Source organism: Erpetoichthys calabaricus, chromosome 2, assembly GCF_900747795.2.
Source record: "Erpetoichthys calabaricus chromosome 2, fErpCal1.3, whole genome shotgun sequence".
NCBI classification, from domain to species: Eukaryota; Metazoa; Chordata; class Cladistia; order Polypteriformes; family Polypteridae; genus Erpetoichthys; species Erpetoichthys calabaricus.
The window spans coordinates 43,302,878-43,327,627 of NC_041395.2; the positions used below are offsets into that span (position 1 = coordinate 43,302,878).

General features: G+C 37.5%; 1 protein-coding gene across 1 annotated transcript in view; it reads right to left on the reverse strand.

Moving 5' to 3' along the window:
* Positions 1–18,695: 18,695 nt before the first annotated feature.
* LOC114669641 (E3 ubiquitin-protein ligase TRIM39-like) overlaps positions 18,696–24,750 on the reverse strand; it is a 100,811-nt gene continuing 94,756 nt past the window's right edge. Inside the window, exons 14-17 of the mRNA XM_051922479.1 lie at positions 22,302–22,328; positions 19,462–19,488; positions 19,348–19,374; positions 18,696–19,186 (exon numbers count right to left, since the gene is read on the reverse strand). Of these exons, the coding sequence (XP_051778439.1) occupies positions 18,696–19,186; positions 19,348–19,374; positions 19,462–19,488; positions 22,302–22,328 (572 nt within the window). The remainder of the gene's footprint in view (positions 19,187–19,347; positions 19,375–19,461; positions 19,489–22,301; positions 22,329–24,750) is intronic.

The window sequence follows — 24,750 nt, forward strand, 5'->3', positions numbered from 1 at the left end:
GATGAAAACAGAAGTACAGTATCTGTGAACTCTTAAAAATAACAGTTATTTAATGGCATTTTAGGGTTCTTTACTGGGTTGTGTGGTTCCAGGACCATTGCCTGACAAAGCACCAGTTCTTTCTGGCAAGCCATCGTTGCATATGAAGTTGGTTATTTGTGCTTTGAAAACTTCCTTATATGCATAAAAAAGAGGAAAAGAAAACTTTAATGCATGGTAGGCTACTTATCAATACACTAAGAAAACCTGGACTTAGCCCAAGTTATTGTATGTGTGCAGTAAGGGTCCTTTTAAAATCATGAGCCATTGGTATACTGTAAGGAGCCTGTTACATATCCAACTAAGTAAAGTTTCTTTCTGGAACCTTTATGTGGATAAGAGTGTGGCCAGGGGCATTCCATTTAGTTTTGGTGTTGCTGAATAAAAAACTTCCAATGTTACTTTTCTGCAATTCCATTTAAATAATGTTTAAATTAAGGCTAAAGCTGCACGCTATGGATTTGTAGACAAAGAAAAACAATGAACTGAAGGTTCTTTATGACTTCATAAAGGCACAAAACAAAGCTGCATTTTATCCAAATTATTACTTTTTAAATATTTCAGATGTTTCAATTAGTTGCTACAATTACTTTAAAAATCAGTATTGAATGCATTGGTACGCTAAACTTTGTTGAACCTGTTTGTAGGAATATAAGATAGAAACTAGCATTCCCCACTTATTTTACATATACAGTACAGTATATATTTATCTGATATCACCCCAACCTTCAACAGTTTCTTCTCTTGTTTTTGTACTGCATGTGTTCTGTCTGAGGCCTTTTGTGGCTATGCTTTGCACGTTTAGTTCTCTTTGATGGTGTGTTGCTTATTGACCTGGTACCACAACTGAAGCCCTTCAAATATTAATCCTTCTAATTCTTGGTCATAAAAATGCTTGCTCATCCATTTTGCTTCAGCTTCCTGTAATTCTGTTCTTGAATCATTTTGCAGTTGTCCATGGCTAACAACATGCAGGTAAAGCCAGAGCACACATATGTTCAGTCTTACTTACTAAATTATCTGTTCTGTCACCGGATGTTTGATTCAAAGTCTCTGATAATGTGGCTGGTTTGGTTTGATTGATTGTTATAATTCTGTCTCAGCAAATTAAGCAAATTAATATTATTATCATAAAATCACCATTCATGGTAGAATTCTATGCAGCCAAGTGGACAGATTCTCCATAATCAGGTGATTTTTTTTTTAATTTTCAAAGGGAAAAATGAGCTTTGGTGGGGAACTATTTTTGGGATATTTTCCAGAATGTTTGTATACTTTTTCAGTATTTTTTCTTAGAAAGAAATGCCTTTTAGCATAAATATATCCAATTTGTATTAAGGGGACCACTTTTTGTAACAATATTTCAAACATTGTTGCTGATCTCCATGCATTTATACAGCATCAGAGAAGGATAAAGATTCTACATAACAGTTTTTGTAAAGAAAGGTGTGGTTGTAAAACTGGCCTTGGCATATATGTCTTCGGAAATTTGGCAGATCTAATAAACACTCTACAACCCAAGAGCCTGCTATATGTATTACTATGTAATATATGAATTTAATTTTTTGGTGTAATTTGTTACTCAGTAATGTTATTTAATAATTTGTGGAAATGGGAGGAGGGCCCAGTGTTGCTGCATCACAATAAGGAAACCTGGACTTTCTTCTGGTGTAGAGTTTGCATGTTCTCCCTTTGTTCATCTGCCACAGTCCAAAGACATGGATGTTAGGTGAATTGCAGTTGCTAAACTGGCCCATGTGTCTGTTCACCCTGTGATGGGCTGGAGCCCTGTCCAGGTGTTGTTCCTGCCTTACATCCAATGATCACTTTTTCCACATTTTGTTATGTTACAGCCTTATTCCAAAATGGATTAAATTCATTTTTTTTCCTCAGAATTCTACACACAACACCCCATAATGACAATGTGAAAAAAGTTTACTTGAGGTTTTTGCAAATTTATTAAAAATAAAAAAACTGAGAAATCACATGTACATAAGTATTCACAGCCTTTGCTCAATACTTTGTCGATGCACCTTTGGCAGCAATTAGAGCATCAAGTCTTTTTGAATATGATGCCACAAGCTTGGCACACCTATCCTTGGCCAGTTTCGCCCATTCCTCTTTGCAGCACCTCTCAAGCTCCATCAGGTTGGATGGGAAGTGTCGGTGCACAGCCATTTTAAGATCTCTCCAGAGATGTTCAATCGGATTCAAGTCTGGGCTCTGGCTGGGCCACTCAAGGACATTCACAGAGTTGTCCTGAAGCCACCCCTTTGATATCTTGGCTGTGTGCTTAGGGTCGTTGTCCTGCTGAAAGATGAACCATCGCCCCAGTCTGAGGTCAAGAGCGCTCTGGAGCAGGTTTTCATCCAGGATGTCTCTGTACATTGCTGCAGTCATCTTTCCCTTTATCCTGACTAGTCTCCCAGTTCCTGTCACTGAAAAACATTCCCACAGCATGATGCTGCCACCACCATGCTTCACTGTAGGGATGGTGCCAGGTTTCCTCCAAACATGACACCTGGCATTCACACCAAAGAGTTCAATATTTGTCTCATCAGACCAGAGAATTTTCTTTCTCATGGTCTGAGAGTCCTTCAGGTGCCTTTTGGCAAACTCCAGGCGGGCTGCCATGTGCCTTTTACTAAGGAGTGGCTTCCGTCTGGCCACTTTACCATACAGGCCTGATTAATGGATTGCTGCAGAGATGGTTGTCCTTCTGGAAGGTTCTCCTCTCTCCACAGAGGACCTCTGGAGCTCTGACCATCGAGTTCTTGGTCACCTCCCTGACTAAGGCCCTTCTCCCCCAATTGCTCAGTTTAGATGGCCAGCCAGCTCTAGGAAGAGTCCTGGTGGTTTCGAACTTCTTCCACATACGGATGATGGAGGCCACTGTGCTCATTGGAACCTTCAAAGCAGCAGAAATTTTTCTGTAACTTTCCCCAGATTTGTGCCTCGAGACAATCCTGTCTTGGAGGTCTACAGACAATTCCTTTGACTTCATTCTTGGTTTGTGCTCTGACTTGAACTGTCAACTGTGGGACTTTATATAGACAGGTGTGTGCCTTTCCAAATCATGTCCAACCAACTGAATTTACCACAGGTGGACTCCAATTAAGCTGCAGAAACATCTCAAGGATGATCAGGGGAAACAGGATGCACCTGAGCTCAGTTTCGAGCTTCATGGCAAAGGCTGTGAATACTTATGTACATGTGCTTTCTCAATTTTTTTATTTTTAATAAATTTGCAAAAATCTCAATTAAACTTTTTTCACGTTGTCATTATGGGGTGTTGTGTGTAGAATTCTGAGGAAAAAAATGAATTTAATCCATTTTGGAATAAGGCTGTAACATAACAAAATGTGGAAAAAGTGATGCGCTGTGAATACTTTCCGGATGCACTGTATCAATATTTTTTCATTCCTTTCAGAGCATAATCTTACTGTACTGATACCTTCCACTTATCTTCTCCCCGTCTGCTAAAAGAGCCTTCTTTTTGATCAGCTGGCTAAGTGCTTGTTTTCCTCACACAGTAAATGGGAACCCCTGCATCAAAACTCAGGCAATGATTATTGTTCACATTGGAAAACTCAAATGCAAATTCCTGACTTGTTGAGCAGAACACTTGGATTTGTTACTTGGTTAATCAATCATTCATTAATGGGGTTGGTTCTGAACTAATCTTCTTTGTGTTTGATTGGGTGAGCTTTAGGCCACTTGTTCCTAGCAGTCGACTTAGTGCCATGGCTTGTATAACTACGAGTACACAACGCTTGGTGAACTGAAGCTAAATAACAAGATATATTCTAACACAGATAAAAATGAAGACAATTTTTTGTTGCTGTTGAAAACATTTTGGATACACCTGGGGGAAGGGAATTGTAAGCAATCTTAGCCTCCTCCATTTTCCCAAATCAAACTTAAATCCTACAAGATTGAGGGAGGGGAAAACCACCCCTGACCTCTCCTTTGGGACACCCCTGTCTGTGGATGCTTTCAGACTTGGACCCATTACTGCCGAAATGGGCTTCAGCATCCCTATGACTCAAAATGGGATTAAATGTGTTTGAAAAAATTACATCATAATGAAATCCATCCATCAACCCGCTGAATCCGAACACAGGGTCATGGGGGTCTGCTGGAGCCAATCCCAGCCAACACAGGGCACAAGGCAGGGAACCAATCCTGGGCAGGGTGCCAACCCACCGCAGGACACACACAAACACACCCACACACCAAGCCCAATTTAGAATCGCCAATCCACCTAACCTGCATGTCTTTGGACGGAAACCAGAGCACCCGGAGGAAACCCACGCAGACACGGGGAGAACATGCAAACTCCACGCAGGGCGGACCCAGGAAGCGAACCCGGGTCCCCAGATCTCCCAACTGCGAGGCAGCAGCGCTACCCACTGCGCTACCGTGCCGCTCATAATGAAATATTAACCTAAAATGCAGGTCTTTGGGAAGTGGGAACACACTGCTCATGTCTGGATTTGAAGTCAGTACTCTGGGAGAAACATTTCAGCTGTCCTGTAAAAATGATACAACATTTGCTCTACTGCCTGGTTCGTGGAGTACCATGTGAAAAAGTACAATACCACCTTTGTCCTAACTTTTCTTACACCCCTCACTTTTCCTTTCTTCTAGACCTTGCACCTTATTTACTCTTCTAATATTGTAGATTTGATACAGTGCTATTTAATGGTATGAACATATAAAATCCTTTATGGTCCTTTATTCCTTCTGTTTGCACACTTTTTTCTGCTGAATGCAAAGGGTGCAGAACTTGTTGTGAACTCCACTCTCTGTAAACACCACCAGATTTTCAAAGCTTTAAGACCTGGGAACAGATTTTTGGATATTTCCGTCTCTGTCTCTCTTAGTCATAAGCTCCTGACTGCTCTCCGTTCTTATTGACCCAAAACAGAGCGAGAGAGAGAAACTAGTATTCAGTCACTCTCTATTATTATTCCCTGTTATCAATTCTCATCCTCAGAGTTATGTCTACCCATTTTTCGCCATACCATAGTACTATAACTGGCACCTGAAATGGTGCACAGCTCTTTCTTTGGCTTTTTATCTCCATGAGACCACAGAATCCAAGTATATGCCAGCAGCAGTCACTGCCGAAATGCTGTCTTTGTGTACTGGGAATAAGAAGAGTACCTGTGCAAGGGTGCAAGTTATGGACATTCTTAGGTGGGCATGACGAGCATTGCTGCAAGTGGAGGAGAGTGACTATAGCCATACTAGGTTAACTGATGTGCAGTACCAACCCCTTCAAATTGTTGGTGCAACAAGACTTGCTGGGTTGAGTCAGGCTCTCTTATGACTGGACTTGTGTGCATACTGGCCTGGATTGTAGCTCAGGGGCCACAAAAATATATGCATAAGTATTTTCTATATTTAATAAAGATATTGCTGCCACTAGACAGGACAACTGAATATTCAAAACATGCACTATCACCCCCAGTTTGGCTGTTGGAACACTGTATTGTGGCGGCAGGATGAGTAGAAAAGGACTGTTAGATTAGGCTGCACTTTAGTAACTGCTCTTCAGAAATAACAAAGGAAAGCATGATAGTGTCCACTTCTAGTGACAGTGAAGCAAACACAGTGATGATTTTGCTCAAAGGATAAACTATGATATCTGTAAAACAGGGGTTTCAGGACCTCTGTAAATGTACTAATTTGGAGGGTTTAGCCAACAGAAAGCCGAATTCAGGATTCACGGACAGATGACTGGAGATAATAGACTGGTGAATTCCTGTATTTTATATTTTATTCAGTGTAACAAACAATTAACAATAATAAACAAACAAACATGCTTAGGTAAACCAGTATGGCAAAAAGCAAAGTCTGTTGGGAATAGGCAACAACTTCCGGTTGAGGGTATGACCTTATTAAAATTTCTTATAATGCCCCTTCTGAATGTACATGATATCGCAAGAGTGTTGGGCAACTTCCAAAGCTTTCTTTGGATCTGTGAAGGCAGATTGGTTTAACTTTTTACTGTGTTTTTATCTCTTGATCCTGAAATTAACAAAATTCAAACTAAAATTTTATGACTTAGAGAAAAATACAACGATTAAGTACAAAAGATACACAAAAATTATACTTAGGGGTGAGACTCATGTTGAACCTGTCATGAAGTGTCATGAGTTGACAGCCAGGTAATACAAGGTGAATAATGGTCAAAAAACACAATCTAAAGACAAAGTCAAAAAACAGAGCATGAAGTTAAAAAGAAATCCGCAGTCACAATAACACAGCAAAACACAAGTAAACTCACCAATCCTGGGAGCATTCAAAATGAACCTCCAAGAACTGTGGGAGACCCTCCAGATTTATAGAGTAGAGGGCAGTTCCTGGTTGTGATTGACAGGTAGCCATGCTTTTTGGGGAACCACCCACAAAACACATGGAACACAACATAGGCAGCTTGCAATAAAATCAAACACAAAGAATAATGCACATAAACAATAAAAGTGTAGCTGCTCCTGAAAGTTTTCTCCTGGTACAGATGAGACCACACTCCGACTGATGTTTGAAGAGTATTTATTTGCTCTTTCTCTTTTTTTTACAGCTCTCAAACACCATGAAAAAATAAAATAAAGCAAGTAAATTAAATAATAAATGAGTTACACAGGTGTAGGAAAAACAAAACTAAAACACACCGTGTGCGCCTTCTGACCAGAAATTCAGGAGTCTTTACTATAGTCTTTCTGATACTGCACTCATGTCTATCTTATTTAAACAAACATCTTTCTTCGGCTCAGCATGCATTAAGTGTGTCACTATGTGCATTTCCGCTCCACCAATGAACCTTATCACGTGACCATGGTGCCCTTCCGTTCAAACCAACTTTGTATACTTATGTACAAATGCATTGAGATCAAAAATAAATAAAATTACAATTAGAAAAGAAAATATTATCTACAAACTCAAGTATCAAAATTTGCATATATATATATATACTGTATATATATATATATATATATATATATATATATATATATATATATATATATATATATATATATATATATATATATATATATATATGTATATATATATATATATATATATATATATATATGTATATATATATATATATATATATATATATATATATATATATATATATATGTACAGTCATATGAATAAGTTTGGGAACCCCTCTTATTTCTTTGGATTTTTGTTTATCATTGGCTGAGCTGTCAAAGTAGCAACTTCCTTTAAATATATGACATGCCTTATGGAAACAGTAGTATTTCGTTTATTGGATTAACAGAAAATGCATCATAACAAAATTAGACAGGTGCATAAATTTGGGCACCCCAACAGAGATATTACACCAAAACTTAGTTGAGCCTCCTTTTGCAAATATAACAGCCTCTAGACACCTCCTATAGCCTTTGATGAGTGTCTGGATTCTGGATGGATGTATTTTTAACCATTCTTCCATATAAAATCTCTCCAGTTCAGTTCAATTTGATGGCTGCCAAGCATGGACAGCCTGCTTCAAATCATAATAATAATAATAATAACAATACATTTTATTTGGAGCGCCTTTCAAAAAACTCAAGGTCACTGTACAATCAGGTTAAAAAATAAACATTCAATGACTAGAAAATTTAAAATCCAAATAAAACATCAGATAAAACACCAATAACAATTACAGTGAATAAGCAATTTTGAAGAGATAAGTTTTAAGATTAGCCTGAAATTGGTGAAGGGTAGTCATATTCCTAAGATAAGCAGGTAATGAGTTCCATAAGGAAGGTGCCGATCTGCTAAATGCTCGATATCCCATCGTAACAAGACGTGCTGGTGGATTATTTAAGTTGATGGAAGAAGAGGATCTGAGCATACAAGAAGGTTTAATAACTTGTAGGAGCTGTGAGAGATATGTGGGGGCAAGATTATGAATGGCCTTATATGTAAGGACTAAAATTTTGTAGTTGACCCTAAACTTTATTGGCAGCCAATGAAGCTGCTGAACAACGGGTGTAATGTGATCAGAATTGGGTGTTTTAGCAATTATACGAGCAGCCGAATTTTGAACAAGTTGAAGTTTATGTAGTAACTTTTGGGGCAGACCAAAGAGAAGTGAGTTACAATAGTCCAGGCGGGAGGTGACCAAACTATTGACTAAAATGGCAGTAGAGTGATTTGACAAAAATGGACGCAAGCGATTAATGTTTCGCAGGTGAAAGTAAGCTGCTCGAGTAACAGAACTGATATGAGACTGGAAAGACAACGTGCTGCCCAGAATTACACCAAGGCTTTTTATCTGATCTGTACAGGTAACAGATGTGTTGTCTATTAATACTGAGATCTTTGATGCCTTCGCTATTGCAGATTTCGTGCCCATAAGAAGCACCTCAGTTTTATTAGAGTTCAACTGCAAGAAGTTAGAAGATAACCAAGACTTGATCTCAGCAAGGCAATCAGTAAGTGAGGATGGTGGAAGCGATACAGATGGTGAAGTTGAAATATATAACTGGGTGTCATCTGCGTAACAATGAAAGTTTATCTTCCATTTACGAAAAATGACACCCAAAGGAAGCAGATAAATAATAAACAGCAGGGGGCCAAGGACAGAACCCTGAGGAACCCCAGATACTACAGGAGTGAGAGTGGAGGTACATGTATCCAGCTGAATGAATTGAGTTCTGTCTGTAAGATATGACTTAAACCAAGTTAACGGAATGTGAGAAATACCTAGTGCAGATAGCCTTTTTAGTAGGGTGAAATGACAGACAGTGTCAAATGCAGCACTGAGGTCAAGAAGAACAAGGATTGTGATTAGGCCTGAGTCTGCAGCCACTAAAAGATCATTAGTGATCTTAACTAGTGCTGTCTCAGTGTTGTGAAAACGTCGGAAGCCTGACTGGAATGGTTCGTATAAACTGTTAGCAGATAAATACTGATGAAGTTGGGAAGCCACAGTTTTTTCAAGAACCTTTGAAATAAAAGGAAGATTAGAAATTGGTTGAAAATTATTAAAGTCAGTAGGGTCAACCCCAGGTTTTTTCAGTAGGGGGTGAATCACTGCAGTTTTCATAGACTGGTGAACAATTCCAGTGGAAAGTGACGAGTGAATAATTGAAACAACAAGAGGAGCTAGCGAGGGAAGGCAGGCTTTAACCAGAACAGTGGGAATTGGATCCAAGTGACAGGTTGAAGGCTTAGAGCTATTGATGAGATCCATGATTTCTGAGGTGGAGGGAAGCTCAAACATGGAAAATGAATGAGTAGGAGGAGGAAAATCATCAATGGTGGAGTCAATAGCAACAGAGCCTAAATTATAATGTATTGCTTGGATTTTATCATTTAAAAATGTCATTAAGGTGTTACAAAATTCGTTAGAAAGGCAGTGCAAGGAAAGAGAGTCTGGGGGACTTGTTAGTGATCTAAGCAGGGAAAAAAGTGTTCCAGAGTTCCCCTTGTTGGAAGAAATTAGGGCAGTAAAATAGGCAGCTTTAGCATGCCGTATGCTGCCCCTATAGTGATGCATATGGTTAAAATACATTTCTTTATGAACATTAAGACCTGTCTTCTTGTACAGCCGTTCCAACTGCCGACCTTTAGATTTTAAAATGCGCAAAGTTGGTGTAAACCATGGGGCAGTGTGTGTAAATGAAACTGATCGGGTTTTGAGTGGGGCTACCGAATTCAAAATGTCAAGAAGTCCTTCATTATAAAAGTTAACTAAATCTGGCGGAGAAATAGTTTGTAATGATTCCACAAGTATATCAATACCTAATTGAAAATTGTCCATATTGATATTTTTAAGATTCCTAAAAGTTATTACACGAAGAGGTTTAATGGTGTATACAGTAAGAATCATATTAAATGTAAGGAGAAAATGATCTGAAAAGGGAAATTCTTCCGCAGTACAGTCATTCGGAGTAAGTCCAGTACAGCAAATCAAATCCAAGATATGTCCTTTGAAATGTGTCGGGGTTTCCATAAACTCATCCCATAGATTTTCGATGATATTCAAGTCAGGGGACTGTAACGGCCATTCCAGAACATTGTACTTCTCCCTCTGCATGAATGCCTTTGTAGATTTCAAACTGTGTTTTGGGTCATTGTCTTGTTGGAATATCCAACCCCTGCATAACTTCAACTTTGTGACTGATGCTTGAACATTATCCTGAAGAATTTGTTGATATTGGGTTGAATTCATCTGACCCTCGACTTTAACAAGGGCCCCAGTCCCTGAACTAGCCACACAGCCCCATCGCATGATGGGTGAATGCGGTGTTCTTCTACCGCCATGCAAAGCTCTTTTTGTTATGACCAAATAACTCCATTTTTGTCTCATCAGTCCAAAGCACTTTGTTCCAAAATGAATCTGGCTTGTCAAAATGAGCATTTGCATACAACAAGCGACTCTGTTTGTGGTGTGAATACAGAAAGGGCTTCTTTCTCATCACCCTGCCATACAGATGTTCTTTGTGCAAATTGCACTAAATTGTAGAACAATGTACAGATACACCATCTGCAGCAAGATGTTCTTTCAGGTATTTGGAGGTGATCTATGGGTTGTCTGTAACCATTCTTGCAATCCTGCGCATATGCCGCTCCTGTATTTTTCTTGGCCTGCCAGACCTGCTGAGTTTAACAGCAACTGTGCCTGTGGCCTTCCATTTCCTTATTACATTCCTTACAGTTGAAACTGACAGTTTAAACCTCTGAGATAGCTTTTGTAGCCTTCCCCTAAACCATGAGACTGAACAATCTTTGTTTTCAGATCTTTTGAGAGTTGCTTTAAGGATCCCATGCTGTCACTCTTCACAGGAGAGTCAAGAGGAAGCACAACTTGCAATTGACCACCTTAAGTACCTTTTCTCATGACTGGACACACCTGTCTATGAAGTTCAAGTCTTAATGAGCTAATCCAACCAATTCGGTATTGCAGTAATCAGTATTGAGCAGTTACATGCATTCAAATCAGCAAAATTACAAGGGGACCCACATTTTTGCACAGCTAGTTTTTCACATTTGATTTAATTCCATACAACTAAATACTGCTTCACTAAAAATCTTTATTTGGAAAACACCCCAGTACTCAGATGTTCCTAGGAAATGAAAGACATACCACTTTTATCTTTTTTGTTGTGTATATATATATATATATATATATATATATATATATATCAGACATAAAACAATAATTTGAACCTCAGCCAGGGGAGGAACCCTAGTTAAGATATGACAAAAATATACATTTCAGCTTTGTTTGAGAAGGTTTGGTCCATGCTCAGATCACTAAGGCAAGCATTTCACCATCATAAATAAGCAAGAAGCAATAGCACAATCTGCCATTTGACCTCTGTGTCACTTGTCCATCAATGGGCTTAACAACCATAAACAACATGGTAATCATCTTGGAACGAGAGTATCAGAAATGCAACCGTGTTTCCCCGAAAATAAGACAGGGTCTTATATTAATTTTTGCTCCAAAAGATGTACTAGGGCTTATTTTCAGGGGATATCTTATTCATGTACAACAATATACATTTATCCAAATGCAGTCATGTCATCTTCTTCTGGAATATCATCATAACTCTCCACATTCAAACCCTGAATTCCAGCCTGAATTTCTTGCTACTCCAGCCACTTTGAGGATCGATGTGCATGGTTCAATGTGGTGAAGCAAAATGCCTACATACAAATGTATTCATGTTGTCTTTATATTGAAGCATCGCATATTCCCCAAAGTAATGACACAATATATTTTAAAAGTCTCACATACCATCTTCTGTGCTGTCTTTTTTTTTTTTTTTTTTTGTACCTTACAGCAGCATCAGGATGTATGGCGGCGTTTTTGAGCCACAGAGAAAAAAAATAAGGACATAATGAAAATGTGTTTTTTGCGATTAAATTGAAAATTTCGGCTTTAAACTTGAAATGTCCACTTTAACCTTGTAGTTTACTTTGTCATTAAAGTAGATCGTCATAAACGTTATCCCAGTTGTTAATCGCAATGCGCTTATGGGGTTTCCTCCTGACCTGACGGCAGCAGCAAGCAGCAATAGATTGCCTCACAGAACACATTAAATTTATAATATTCCAGCTCTCTGCACATTTAGAATTCTTAGATTTATACTTAATATCACTTTCATGATGAAATGCATTAAACTATGTATGTTACATTTACAGATAAATCATTAACTTTGTTTAAATAATGAATACTGTTAATAATTGCACATGTTGTGGCGGCACGGTGGCAGAGCGGTAGTGCTGCTGTCTCGCAGGGAGTCACGACCCTTGTGATCCCTGCCTGGAGTTTGCATGTTTTTCCTGGTGGGTTTCCACAGTGGGCTCAGTTTTCCATCCAAAGACATGAAGGTTTGGGGATATGGTGAAGCTACAATGACGTTAGTGTATGTGTGTGCGATGAGCTGATACCCCGTCCAAGGATTTTGTTTCTGTCTTGCGCCGATGCTTGCTGGAATGGGTACATCCCCGAATTGATGGATGTAATCATTAAACATCCTTTTCAGAGATATTGCGGAAAGGTGTCCTCAGAATTTAATGTGTCACATCGCGTGAAGTATAAACCTGGCCTTAGTTGCCCTACTTTTCAGCTAATGAACTTGACTAAGGCTTATTTTTGGGGTAGGGCTTATATTACAGAGCAGCCTAAAAATCATGCCAGGGCGTATTTTCAGAGTAGGTCTTATTTTCGGAGAAACACGGTAGCATCACCAGTCTGAAAAAAACAAGAATATTTTGATGATATTATGTTATTTCTTTGTTTACTTTATTCTTAATTTAAAGAACTTTTTTCAACATTCTAGTATATTTTTGTCCTTGAACATATTCTGCAACAATTCTTCTTTATTTATGAATATATTTGTTTTCTAGTATATCCATTCATCCATTTTCCAACCCGCTGAATCCGAACACAGGGTCACGGGGGTCTGCTGGAGCCAATCCCAGCCAACACAGGGCACAAGGCAGGAACCAATCCCAGGCAGGGTGCCAACCCACCGCAGGACACACACAAACACACCCAAACACCAAGCACACACTAGGGCCAATTTAGAATCGCCAATCCACCTAACCTGCATGTCTTTGGACTGTGGGAGGAAACCGGAGCACCCGGAGGAAACCCACGCAGACACGGGGAGAACATGCAAACTCCACGCAGGGAGGACCCAGGAAGCGAACCCGGGTCTCCTGACTGCGAGGCAGCAGCGCTACTACTGCGCCACCATGCCACCCTTTCTAGTATATTATTTTGTTTAATCATCATGTTTCTGTAACTCAGTGTTGGATTTTCTGGATGTCACAATGTTTGTGCTGCTGCCATCAAAGCACTGTGCTTCATTATTTGGGTTGGCTTCCTGGGAGTCAGGCAACTTACATCACTGCCACAACATTATTTAGAAGATCAGTACCATTGACCTGTCTCTGCCCACTTATTCACCCTTTAAACAACTTAAACTTTCAGGCCGCAAGGTTTCATTTACCACATGCAAGCTGCCAAGGACTTGCTACACAAGTGTAAAAGTCACTGTTGGCAGCGGAGTACCACAAATGCGCTAAGTGGTGTTGTATGGATTTGTTTTTTATCATTTTTGAATCATTGCTATTTGTGTTGTTATTTTTCTTCTTTGTTATTTTTGTGACATCATACTGCTGACATTTTTTTGGCATTTTTCATATGTACCACCATTTTGTGGTGTATTTCATAATGAAGCTTCCCCATTGTTTATGGCAATTAAACTATTGGGAATTGTTGATTTGTGATTTTTTGAATTCACTGCATTGTTTCCATTAAAAATGGCAGGCATATCGACTCATTTCCAAACTTTGCACAAACAATACAAGATACTGAAAAATTCTACCAAACCTTCATTTACAAGAAATAAAATACTTTTAGTTTTCTGTTTGGTTTTGACTAAGGAAAGGACTTTTGACAATTTTTTTTTATTTTGAATTTCGGTTCTTTGCATAATGATCTTTGCCTGTCTTTAGACTATTCTTTTAATCTGCCCTTGAAACCATATCCACTTCTGTTTTGCTAAGGTCTGTTAACTTGTCATCTTTTCAAAAGATCATTACACAGAGCAAGTGAAAATAGAAGTCTAAATAAAGTAATTGTTCAAATATACAGAAACAGGCAAAGGCTAACAGCAGTGCTGCTCGATTAGCGGAGAACAACACTGATAAACGCCTGTCAGATGTGCCTCATAAGGCAAATTCATTTTTTTCAAATTTAAATCATATGGGCTGCGGTGGGTTGGCACCCTGCCCAGGATTGTTTCCTGCCTTGTGCCCTGTGTTGGCTGGGATTGGCTCCAGCAGACCCCCATGACCCTGTGTTCGGATTCAGTGGGTTAGAAAATGGATGGATGGAAATCATATGGGATATTTTCAGTTTGTTCTGTAGTAGGAATGTTAGATTTCGTATGATGGAATTCTAACAGAATGGTATAATTTATCAAAAGAGAATGCCCATTATGCCTGTATTACCCCAAAAGGAGATGATGAAGGATTACTTTCAACAATCACATACAGATTAAATTTGTATTATGTTTTAGTAATATTTGCATGTTTTCTTTCTTTAAAAAATAATTTTATTAATTGTTTACATTATTTTTGTTGCTTTGTTTTTAATGTCACTACCTATTTATGTTTCTTTATGTTTGCAGGGATACTTTCATGTTAAAAATGGCCACTACAATTGAACAATGTTCTAACTGGTTGCAATTATGATTTAGAGTGAATAAAGTTCAAGGCTCTTTAATGTATCTATGGTGAGAATGGAAAGCAGATATAAAATGACACCTTTTATTGGCTAACTAAAAAAGATTACAATATGCAAACTTTCGAGGCAACTCAAGCCCCTTCTTCAGGAGTTGCCTCTTTTTTAGTTAGCCAATAAAAGGTGTCATTTTACTTGACTTCTCACTACATTCATAATGGCTAACATGCTACAACACCCTAGTACTACAGGCATCTAAAATGGAAAAAGTAAATGTTAATGAATAATATGTTGTTCTAAGATTATTTCAGTAAGGAGGAAAGATGTTTTAAGACAAAGGCTTCTAGGTAAGGTAGCTCCACTCACTAATCATGGTGCAGGAAAACGGTGAGATATTGCATGTTGATTAGCACAGGCAAGTAAGAATTTCACTGAACTCTGTAAACGTGACAATAACGGCTATAAAGCTGTGTCAAATAAAGTCTGTACAGCTTCCCACAGTTTAGGGTCTCACCATGTCTAATTCTTGCCCTGGATGAATGAGTAAGAGTTACATGTTAAAGACAGAAAAACTGGTAAAATCCATTTGGCACTGCACATCATATTTGCAAGAGATAACCACAAGAATAACTAACAATGAACAACAAATTTTAAAGGCATTGACAAAACTAAGACAAACAGTAACACCCTGACTCGCATTATTCACTCCCAAGTAATTGTGTACTCTGTAGAGCAAGAAATGATTACTTTTAGACAGTTTCAACTCTGTTTGCACATCTGTGAGGTTGACAGAACATTTATGATTTCCACTGCAATAAATAATATGTTGATTATAACTGATACTGTAGAAAAAGTGAAACATTTCAACTCCATGGAAAAGGAAAGATACTGCTCAATGTTTACAACCAAAAAACAAACCTTTGTGTTTCTTGCTTTGGTCTTTTATGATTTTTTAAAATTTTGAAACGGCAAAAAAAGGAATTCCAGTCAATACACCATTATAATCCAAAAGTCCTGTGTATGTTATCATAGAGTGATGCTAGCAGTCAGGTGTGACTGCTTAATCAAAAAAAGACAACAGGATTTAAGAAAACATGACTAATTTAATATAATAGTAGTACAGGTTACAAAAAAACATGTTGAATAATACAAAATGATATTGAAATTTGTATCATCAATCTATAAATGCACCTTACCGCTCTAATCTGTTATGGATACAGTTCTCTATATATCATTACTGAATGCTTATACAATCTGAAACATTTTAATGGAGATTTTTTCCATTTTTATTTGAAATAATTAAGCAAAACTAATTGCAATTTTAGAATCACTTTTGCACCCAAAGCACCCACATGATTCACATATATTGTTAAAGATAGAAAGATCAAGATAAAATAATCAAATAATTAGTGGTTGAATTACTAACTATCCATCCATCCATTTTCCAACCCGCTGAATCCGAACACAGGGTCACGGGGGTCTGCTGGAGCCAATCCCAGACAACGCAGGGCACAAGGTAGGAACCAATCCTGAGCAGGGTGCCAACCCACAGCAGGACACACACAAACACCAAGCACACACTAGGGCCAATTTAGAATCACCAATCCACCTAACCTGCATGTCTTTGGACTGTGGGAGGAAACCGGAGCGCCCGGAGGAAACCCACGCAGACACGGGGAGAACATGCAAACTCCACGCAGGGAGGACCCGGGAAGCGAACCCAGGTCTCCTAACTGCGAAGCAGCAGCGCTACCACTGCGCCACCGTGCCGCCATTACTAACTATAAAATAGAAAATATATTTACATTTATAATGCAAGTGCTATAACATATAAACATTTCCTGACTTCTCATATAAAGCTACCTAAAGCTCATGCTGCACTATGATATTTCAAAAACAAGAAAATGCTTCAAAATGAGTTAACATTTTTTGTATTATCATCAAAGGATAAATTTCTTATTTTCTTAACTTTAGAGTTGCTGTCTAGATCTTCATCCCAATTAGCCACTGTCTCTTCAGGAACAGGTATGGGAATGTGGTACAAAAAATTAGTAGATTGCCTTTAACAAAGTTTCTAATTTGTATATAGGAAAAACAATGCATGCAGCTGAAAGATTAAATTTGGAGTTGAATTGTCAAAAAGGTATAAATACATTTTCAATGTACAGATTTGTACAGTGTCTCAGTGTTTCTGTAAGTTAAATACTGAGAATGTTAGGAAGCTTTGAAAGAGTGTCTCTATCCCAAAATGTCTCCTACATTGGTTTTGCATTTTTAGTAATTATTGGGTGACTGAGTTGTTCACTATTGGAGGTAATTTGTATTGATTGCAGCAGAGAACACCATGCAAATAAGATGATGAACAGAATTTATTTTCCATTGCAAATAAAGCTGGTGTAGATTTTTGAATTTCTGCCAATTTCTAAAATGTTATTGTATATTTTATTCTGCTGTATAGTAGCAGTACAGTAATAAAACTGAAAATTGTATAGTGCAGGGCCACTTTGTGCTTTGGATCTGTGTCTCATTTTTGATGTGTGGCTCTTCTGAATTCCAGATAAATAATTTTATAATGAGGCTGACCTCTTAAAGATTAATTGATGTAAAGTATATAGGGATGTTCTGGAAAGGTAAAATTTACTGTAGCAGTGCTACAAAGATGCTTTATGTACAGTTAAAATCATCAAACTGATGGCTGAATATTTCTTGATGAGCACTGAAGTGACCAAATTAAATTCATTCCATAGTTATGCATATCATTTTTTCTCAGAATGCACTATAAAATATGATTTTTCTATAATCTGACTTCATTGGTATTCATTGAAATTAATAACAAGCAGAGGTGTCAAGGTACATGACTGATGTTAATGTCTGAAATATCTAGTGGTATTTTATTTCTTTATCTCGAAAACAAAATTAGGCAGGGATAGTAAAATGAAAAACATTATCTATGTACAAGTTAATATAGGGCCCTATCTTTATGGCACTTAATAAGAGGAAAACCTTACAACAAACAAATATTTCTGAATAACAAGGACAACTTAATATACTGAGTATAGGGAATAATTACTTTAGCAGATAAAATGATAATTTTAACCAATGCCTATAGAAACCTAACCAAATCTTCTTATTAACTGAAACAGACAATTTAATCTAAAATATCAGATGACACTAAATGCTAAATAATGATTTTAATTTAATTTTGTTCAACTTATTCTTAGAGAGCATCTTATTATTAAATAGGCTTAGATCACATAGAGAGATTTCTAAATATAATGTCTTACAGAATTTACATTGACATAAAAATGTATATATGTGCAAATAAACATTAATAATTATATTCAAAACCACTCTATGTTGATATATGCTAAATATTATTTAAAGACATCTCATATCCATGAATATTATAAGCCTCAAACCTGCTTTGGTGTGAAAACTGCAAATTATTACTAGAGATGTTACCAAAAAACATTAAATATCATAATTTATAAACTGTGTTAGATTTACTTTACATAAAAAAATTATTGTTTGGCTAATAAAAAAAAACATGCTTCGATAGACTTAATTTCACAATGAAAACAAATGTTAATGCCCACTGAATATTAAAGAGCTTATCTGAAAATGAGGCAACAAGAATTTGTCTCACAGATTCAGCATCCTCAGTTTGGAAACTACATATGTCTAATCAGTGTGTGTGTGGAGTCTGCATGTTCTCTTCGTATCTACATGTCCTTCCTTCAGGATATTTTTTTTTCCTGCCATTTCCAAAAGATATTCATTTTAGTTAATAAGCAGTTCTACACTGATGAGTGGATTGCAAGTGCGGATGTGTGCACGAGTGAAGACTGACAACTTTTAAGAGCTTAAATTAATTTTAATATCTGAAACTGAGAAACAGATTCATAAGTTACTCAACTCGGTGCTATGCTCTTTTTTTGATGATCAGAGGACCTCTGTCATGTAATCCTGGACTAAAAATTGGATGTAATTTTTCATACTGTTTAATCTCAAATCTTTGAATGCGTTGTTTGTTTTCTGCGTTGTAAAAGGACAGGTAATTCCCATTCAGGTACACTCCCACATTCCTGGGTTTTTCTTTTTGAAGTCTAATGACTTTACTGGAGACAGCTTCAAGGCTCTTTCCCTTACACAGCTGAATGATCCAAAATCCACCTTCTGGAGTATCAGGAATGCATTTGCTCTCTTTTTTGCTCCCAGATGCCACTCCAATCGCCCAGCTGCTTTTTTCACCAACTTCCACCTCCCAGTAGTGACTCCTTTCAGGTGACAAGGCATTGCCTATAATGCAGGGCCAGTTGCCTTGTCCTTGTGTACTTTGTGGCAACCTAACATGTAATGAATCTGCAGACTCTGAAATCTCAAGGTGTTCTGCTCTGGGCAGGATTATATCAACTGTTAAGAGAAATGAGCAGAATTCAGTAAATAAATGTACAAATCAATGACAGAAGAATACACTGTAAAGTATACCAGTTATACAAATCAGTAAGAAACACTTATTTTACACATGTATCACATTTAAAAAATAATAAATTGCTCAAAATTGCACAGTTTACCTTCATTTTCCAGATAGGAATTCCACACTGGTTAAAAGAGAATGAAATGTAAGTTCAGTATGAATATCATTAGCAGTCACCACAAACTGTTAAAAGCAGAATGTCAAACCATACCTGAGTCAAGAATGATTCCCTTTTCCTCTAAGAAAGAGTAGAAGAGAAAAAAAAAGTCAAGATCAAGTTTTATCTAACAATCTATCTACTGGACACTGCATTCCTATTGGAAGTCCATGTAAGGTAATGAATAATAGCCGTAAAAGTTTACAAGATAACTTTGAAATGACAAACTTGCAAGGAATAAGCCAAAATAAAATCAGTAAAACATTCAGCATTGCTTGCTTTAATTATAAAAGCATTATAAATAAACACAAGCAAATTGCAAGGATATGCACATGTACCAAAATGTAATGTTAGAAAAATAAAAGGAAGTTGACTTGATCCTAGAGATGGCGATGAGTATAACTTAAATACTGTAGAGATATACTATTTACAAAAGTTGTGAAGGCTTCCCTATTTATGCAAGAGAAATGTTACAATACTGTATATCAATGTTATTTTAAATGGGTGTCTACTTTCATTGGGGATAAAGTAGTTGAAAATATGACAGAATTTCCTAAGTCCATTTAGAAAATATTTGGTTTCTAATATCAACACTAGTGGATGAAAGAACAAAGTAGATGCAAAAACTGTTAACTTGTTCTTGTACTATTCCTGGCCTGTAGGATTTCTTCAGATAACTAAAGGAGAAAAGGCGTAAGCCCTCTTGAGTAGGGTGAAATTTACTCCAAGAAATTTAAATCACTCTTTATTTTTGCCTTTTTAATCCTAGTAGCAATTTTCCCTCTACCTCTTACACCCTTGGGACATTTTTTATCATTTTCTTTATAGAGACAATATATTTGCTTTTTATGAACTCTTATGCTCCAAATTTAGCTTACCAGTTACACACTTTTTTTAATAAAGTATGCAAATTATAAATTTTGTTAAAAGAATCCTACCCAACTTTGCACTTCTTGCTCCCATATTAACCTCATAGAACTTTCTGGTTAGTCTTGATGAAGACTCAGGGAGCATTTTAACAATGCATATAAATATTTTGAAGAACCTACCCATCAAAGGTCTTAGGGAACAGTGTGAAAGGGAGTTTACAATTGGCACATCAGAAAAGAAGTGGAACTCAGCCATATAGAGAATACACTCTAGTCCTATATGTGCCAAGCATTCTATAACTCAACTAAAAATCTTCCATCAATCACATTTATCTCTTTTTAAATTGTCTAAAATGTATCCAGGGCAAGATTCAACTTTAGAGCGCTTGTTCTAGCTCCTGCATCATTGTTCTTTTTTCTTTGTATTTCTATTTTTCCTTTATTTTTCCCATATTCATTTCAAAGTAAATACTGTGTTTCCCCGAAAATAATACCTACTCCAAAAATAAGCCCTAGCATGATTTTCAGGCAGCTCTGTAATATAAGTCCTACCCCAAAAATAAGCCCTAGTCAAGATCGTCAGCAGAAGCGTAAGGCGCCTAAGGCCAGGTTTATACTTCATGCAATGTGACGCGTGTGCCCAAAACAGCCATTAAATTCCGAGGACACCTTGCCACAATATCTCTGAAAAGGATGTTTAATGTTTAATGATTACATCCATCAATTCGGGGATGCACCCATTCCAGCAAGCATCAGCCGCAAGAAACAAAATTCCTGGATGAGGTAAATTTAATGTGTTCTATGCGGAGATCTATTGCTGCTTGCCGCTGCTGTCAGGTCAGGAGGAAGCCCCAGAAGCACCTAATTGATTGACAACTGGGTCGGTTTTAAGATGAAGTTTACGACAGTCTACTTTAATGATAAAGTAAACTACGAGATTAAAGTGGGCATTTTGAGTTTAAAGCCAAAATTTCCACTTTAATCACAAAATAGACATTTTCATTATGTCCTTATTTTTTTTTCTCTGTGGCTCAAATACACCGCCGTACAGTTTGATGGTATTCTGAAGGTGCAAAAAAATAAATAAATAAATACGGCAGAGAAGATGTAAGACTTTTAAAATGTATCGTGTCATTACTTTGGGGAATATGCGAAACTTGAATATAAAAGCAACATGAATACATTTGTATGTCGGCATTTTGCTTCACCACATCAAACCATTCATCAAACATCAAAGCACGCACACCGATCCTGGAGGATCCTAAAAGCGGCTGGAGTAGCAAGAAATTCAAGCTGGAATTCAGGGTCTGAATATGGAGAGTTATAACGATATTCCAGAAGATGACATGACTGTATTTGGATAAATGTATATTGTTGCACATGAATAAATATAAGATATCCCCTGAAAATAAGCCCTAGTGTATCTTTTGTAGCAAAAATTAATATAAGTCCCGGTGTTATTTTTGGGGAAACACGGTATTTGTATCTGTTATATTACTATTATTTATTTGACTGAGTTGAATGCCATTATAATATTTTGCTTTTTAAAATAAAATGTATAGGAACAGGACAAAGTGTGGAAAACAAATGCTATATTCTCAGTGAAAGGGGAAAGAAGTCTTAAGTTTATGTAAAATAAAAACAAAAATGGAGTAAACAAGCTGCCTAATGAGTAGATAAAAACATCCTGGACCAGAACATATAACTTTTTCCGTCCTTACTATCACGTTAATTTTGAACTTGGAGGTCCAGCACCTCATGGATGGCACCACACATGTACTTTCCAAAAGTTATGACTACCATTTTTCATGTGAGTAAACACAGTTCTGATCTGTATACATTAGACAATAAACATGTATAGACAAGTAACATGGTTCCGTGCTTTTAATTTTTATGTTGAATATACTTCAAATTGAACAGATATGTGGAGAATCCCATTATTTTAAACATGCATAGATAATACAGGGTCAAACCTGCAGTAACAGATTCAGGGGCAAAACAGAAAGCAGGCCAAAATTATCTTACCTACTTCATTCACAATTTTAAACAATTCTGAAAAAACAAAAGAAAACAGATGTATATTATCTTTCATTTATATTTTACTTAAATAGCTATTGATTAGAATAAAAAGAAAATTATTTCAGATATCTGTTAATATTATTATTTTGTTATTTAAAAAAGAAAAGGAGCATTGTTTCTGTTTCACAGTCTTTATTTTTTGTTCCAGAATGACTGAATATTAAAATTAAATGTCAGTTGTTTGTACTGTGCCTACTGAAATAGTGACATTTGTTTTGATAGAAAAGGGGCTCTTATGGGCAATCATCCACTTCCAAAATAATATCAAGGAATCAAAATTGAACTAATAATGGTATATTTATTACACATAAGTAACCACATAGAGGAAAACACAAAAGGAAAACTAAATAAATATTTAAAAAACAAACCTCCAGTTTATATGGGTCTACCTAAATTGCTGTTGAACCCATGTCTATACCAGCAGTTATACTGTTACTTATGACTGAACTTGGGAAAAAGAAATCTCGCCTGTAATGAGCCCAAGAAGATTTCATCAGAAGGGAGCTGACAACATTTTGTCAGATTCACTCCTGCTCACATCCACAATGCAGTGTAGGAAGATCAGCACTTCAGCCTGAGGTCCAGGCCTAGGCCGCTTCCACCTCTTCAGCTTGACTTAACAACTGACAACTAATCTGAGGCTCTTTGCTTCCATTACCCTGCCGGAAAATTGTAGACATATTCTTCTTAGCAAGACTTCATTGTTCACAACATAAACTTTTCACTATCTGCCAGATTAAGATCTTTAGAGGCCCTATGTACTTAGAAGATTTTGGTGCCCCCCAGATTCTAATTATGTTATATTCCCAGGATTAATATATATCATTATAGTACTGTATACAGTATATATATGTATGTATGTAATTTTTTTCATTTAATGTGTGATCCCCTTTTTGTGGAACCTGGTTCAACTGCACCTTGCACTTTAGCACCATAAGGTCCATGGTAAATTTATCAATGTAAAATTGCCCCCCTTCCCTTGAAGCCCTAAGTAGACAAGAGTACAAGGAGATAAGGTGCAAGGTGAAGAGAGATGTGGTGAAGTCTAAAGAAAAAGCGTACAATGAGTTGTATTAGAGGTTGGACACTCAAGAGGGAGAAAAGGACCTGTACCGATTGGCTAGACAGAGGGACCGAGCTGGGAAAAATGTGCAGCAGGTTAGGGTAATAAAGAATAAAGATGGAAACATACTCACAAGCAAGGAGAGTGTGTTGAGCAGATGTAAAGAGTACTTTGAGAGGCTTAAGAATGAAGAGAACGAGAGAGAGAAGAGGTTGGATGATGTGGAGATAGTAAATCAGGAAGTGCAACGGATTAGTATGGAGGAAGTAAGGGCAGCTATGAAGAGGATGAAGGATGGAAAAGCCGTTGGTCCAGATGACATACCTGTAGAAGCATGGAGGTGTTTAGGAGAGATGGCAGTAGAGTTTTTAACCAGATTGTTTAATGGAATCTTGGAAAGTGAGAGGATGCCTAAGGAGTGGAAAAGAAGTGTAGTGGTGCCGATATTTATGAATAAGGGGGATGTGCAGGACTGTAGTAACTACAGGGGAATAAAATTGATGAGCCACAGCATGAAGTTATTGGAAAGAGTAGTGGAAGCTAGGTTAAGAAGTGAGGTGATGATTAGTGAGCAGCAGTATGGTTTCATGCCAAGAAAGAGCACCACAAATATGATGTTTGCTCTGAGGGTGTTGATGGAGAAGTTTAGAGAAGGCCACAATGAGTTGCATTGCGTCTTTGTGGACCTGAAGAAATCATATAACAGGGTGCCTCGAGAGGAGTTGTGGTATTGTACGAGGAAGTCGGAAGTGGCAGAGAAGTATGTAAGAGTTGTACAGGATATGTATGAGGGAAGTGTGGCAGTGGTGAGGTCTGCGGTAGGAGTGACAGAAGCATTCAAGGTGCAGGTGGGATTACATCAGGGATCGGCTCTGAGCCCTTTCTTATTTGCAACGGTGATGGACAGGTTGACAGAAGAGATTAGACAGGAGTCCCCGTGGAGATGATGTTTGCTGATGACATTGTGATCTGTAGCGATAGTAGGGAGCAGGTTGAGGAGACCCTGGAGAGGTGGAGATATGCTCTAGAGAGGAGAGGAATGAAGATGAGTAGGAACAAGACAGAATACATGTGTGTAAATGAGAGGGAGGTCAGTGGAATGGTGAGGATGCAAGGAGTAGAGTTGGCGAAGGTGGATGAGTTTAAATACTTGGGATCAACAGTACAGAGTGATGGGGATTGTGGAAGAGAGGTGAAAAAGATAGCGCAGGCAGGGTGGAGTGGGTGCAGAAGAGTGTTAGGAGTGATTTGTGACAGACGGATATCAGCAAGAGTGAAAGGGAAGGTCTACAGGACAGTAGTGAGACCAGCTATGTTATATGGGTGGGAGAC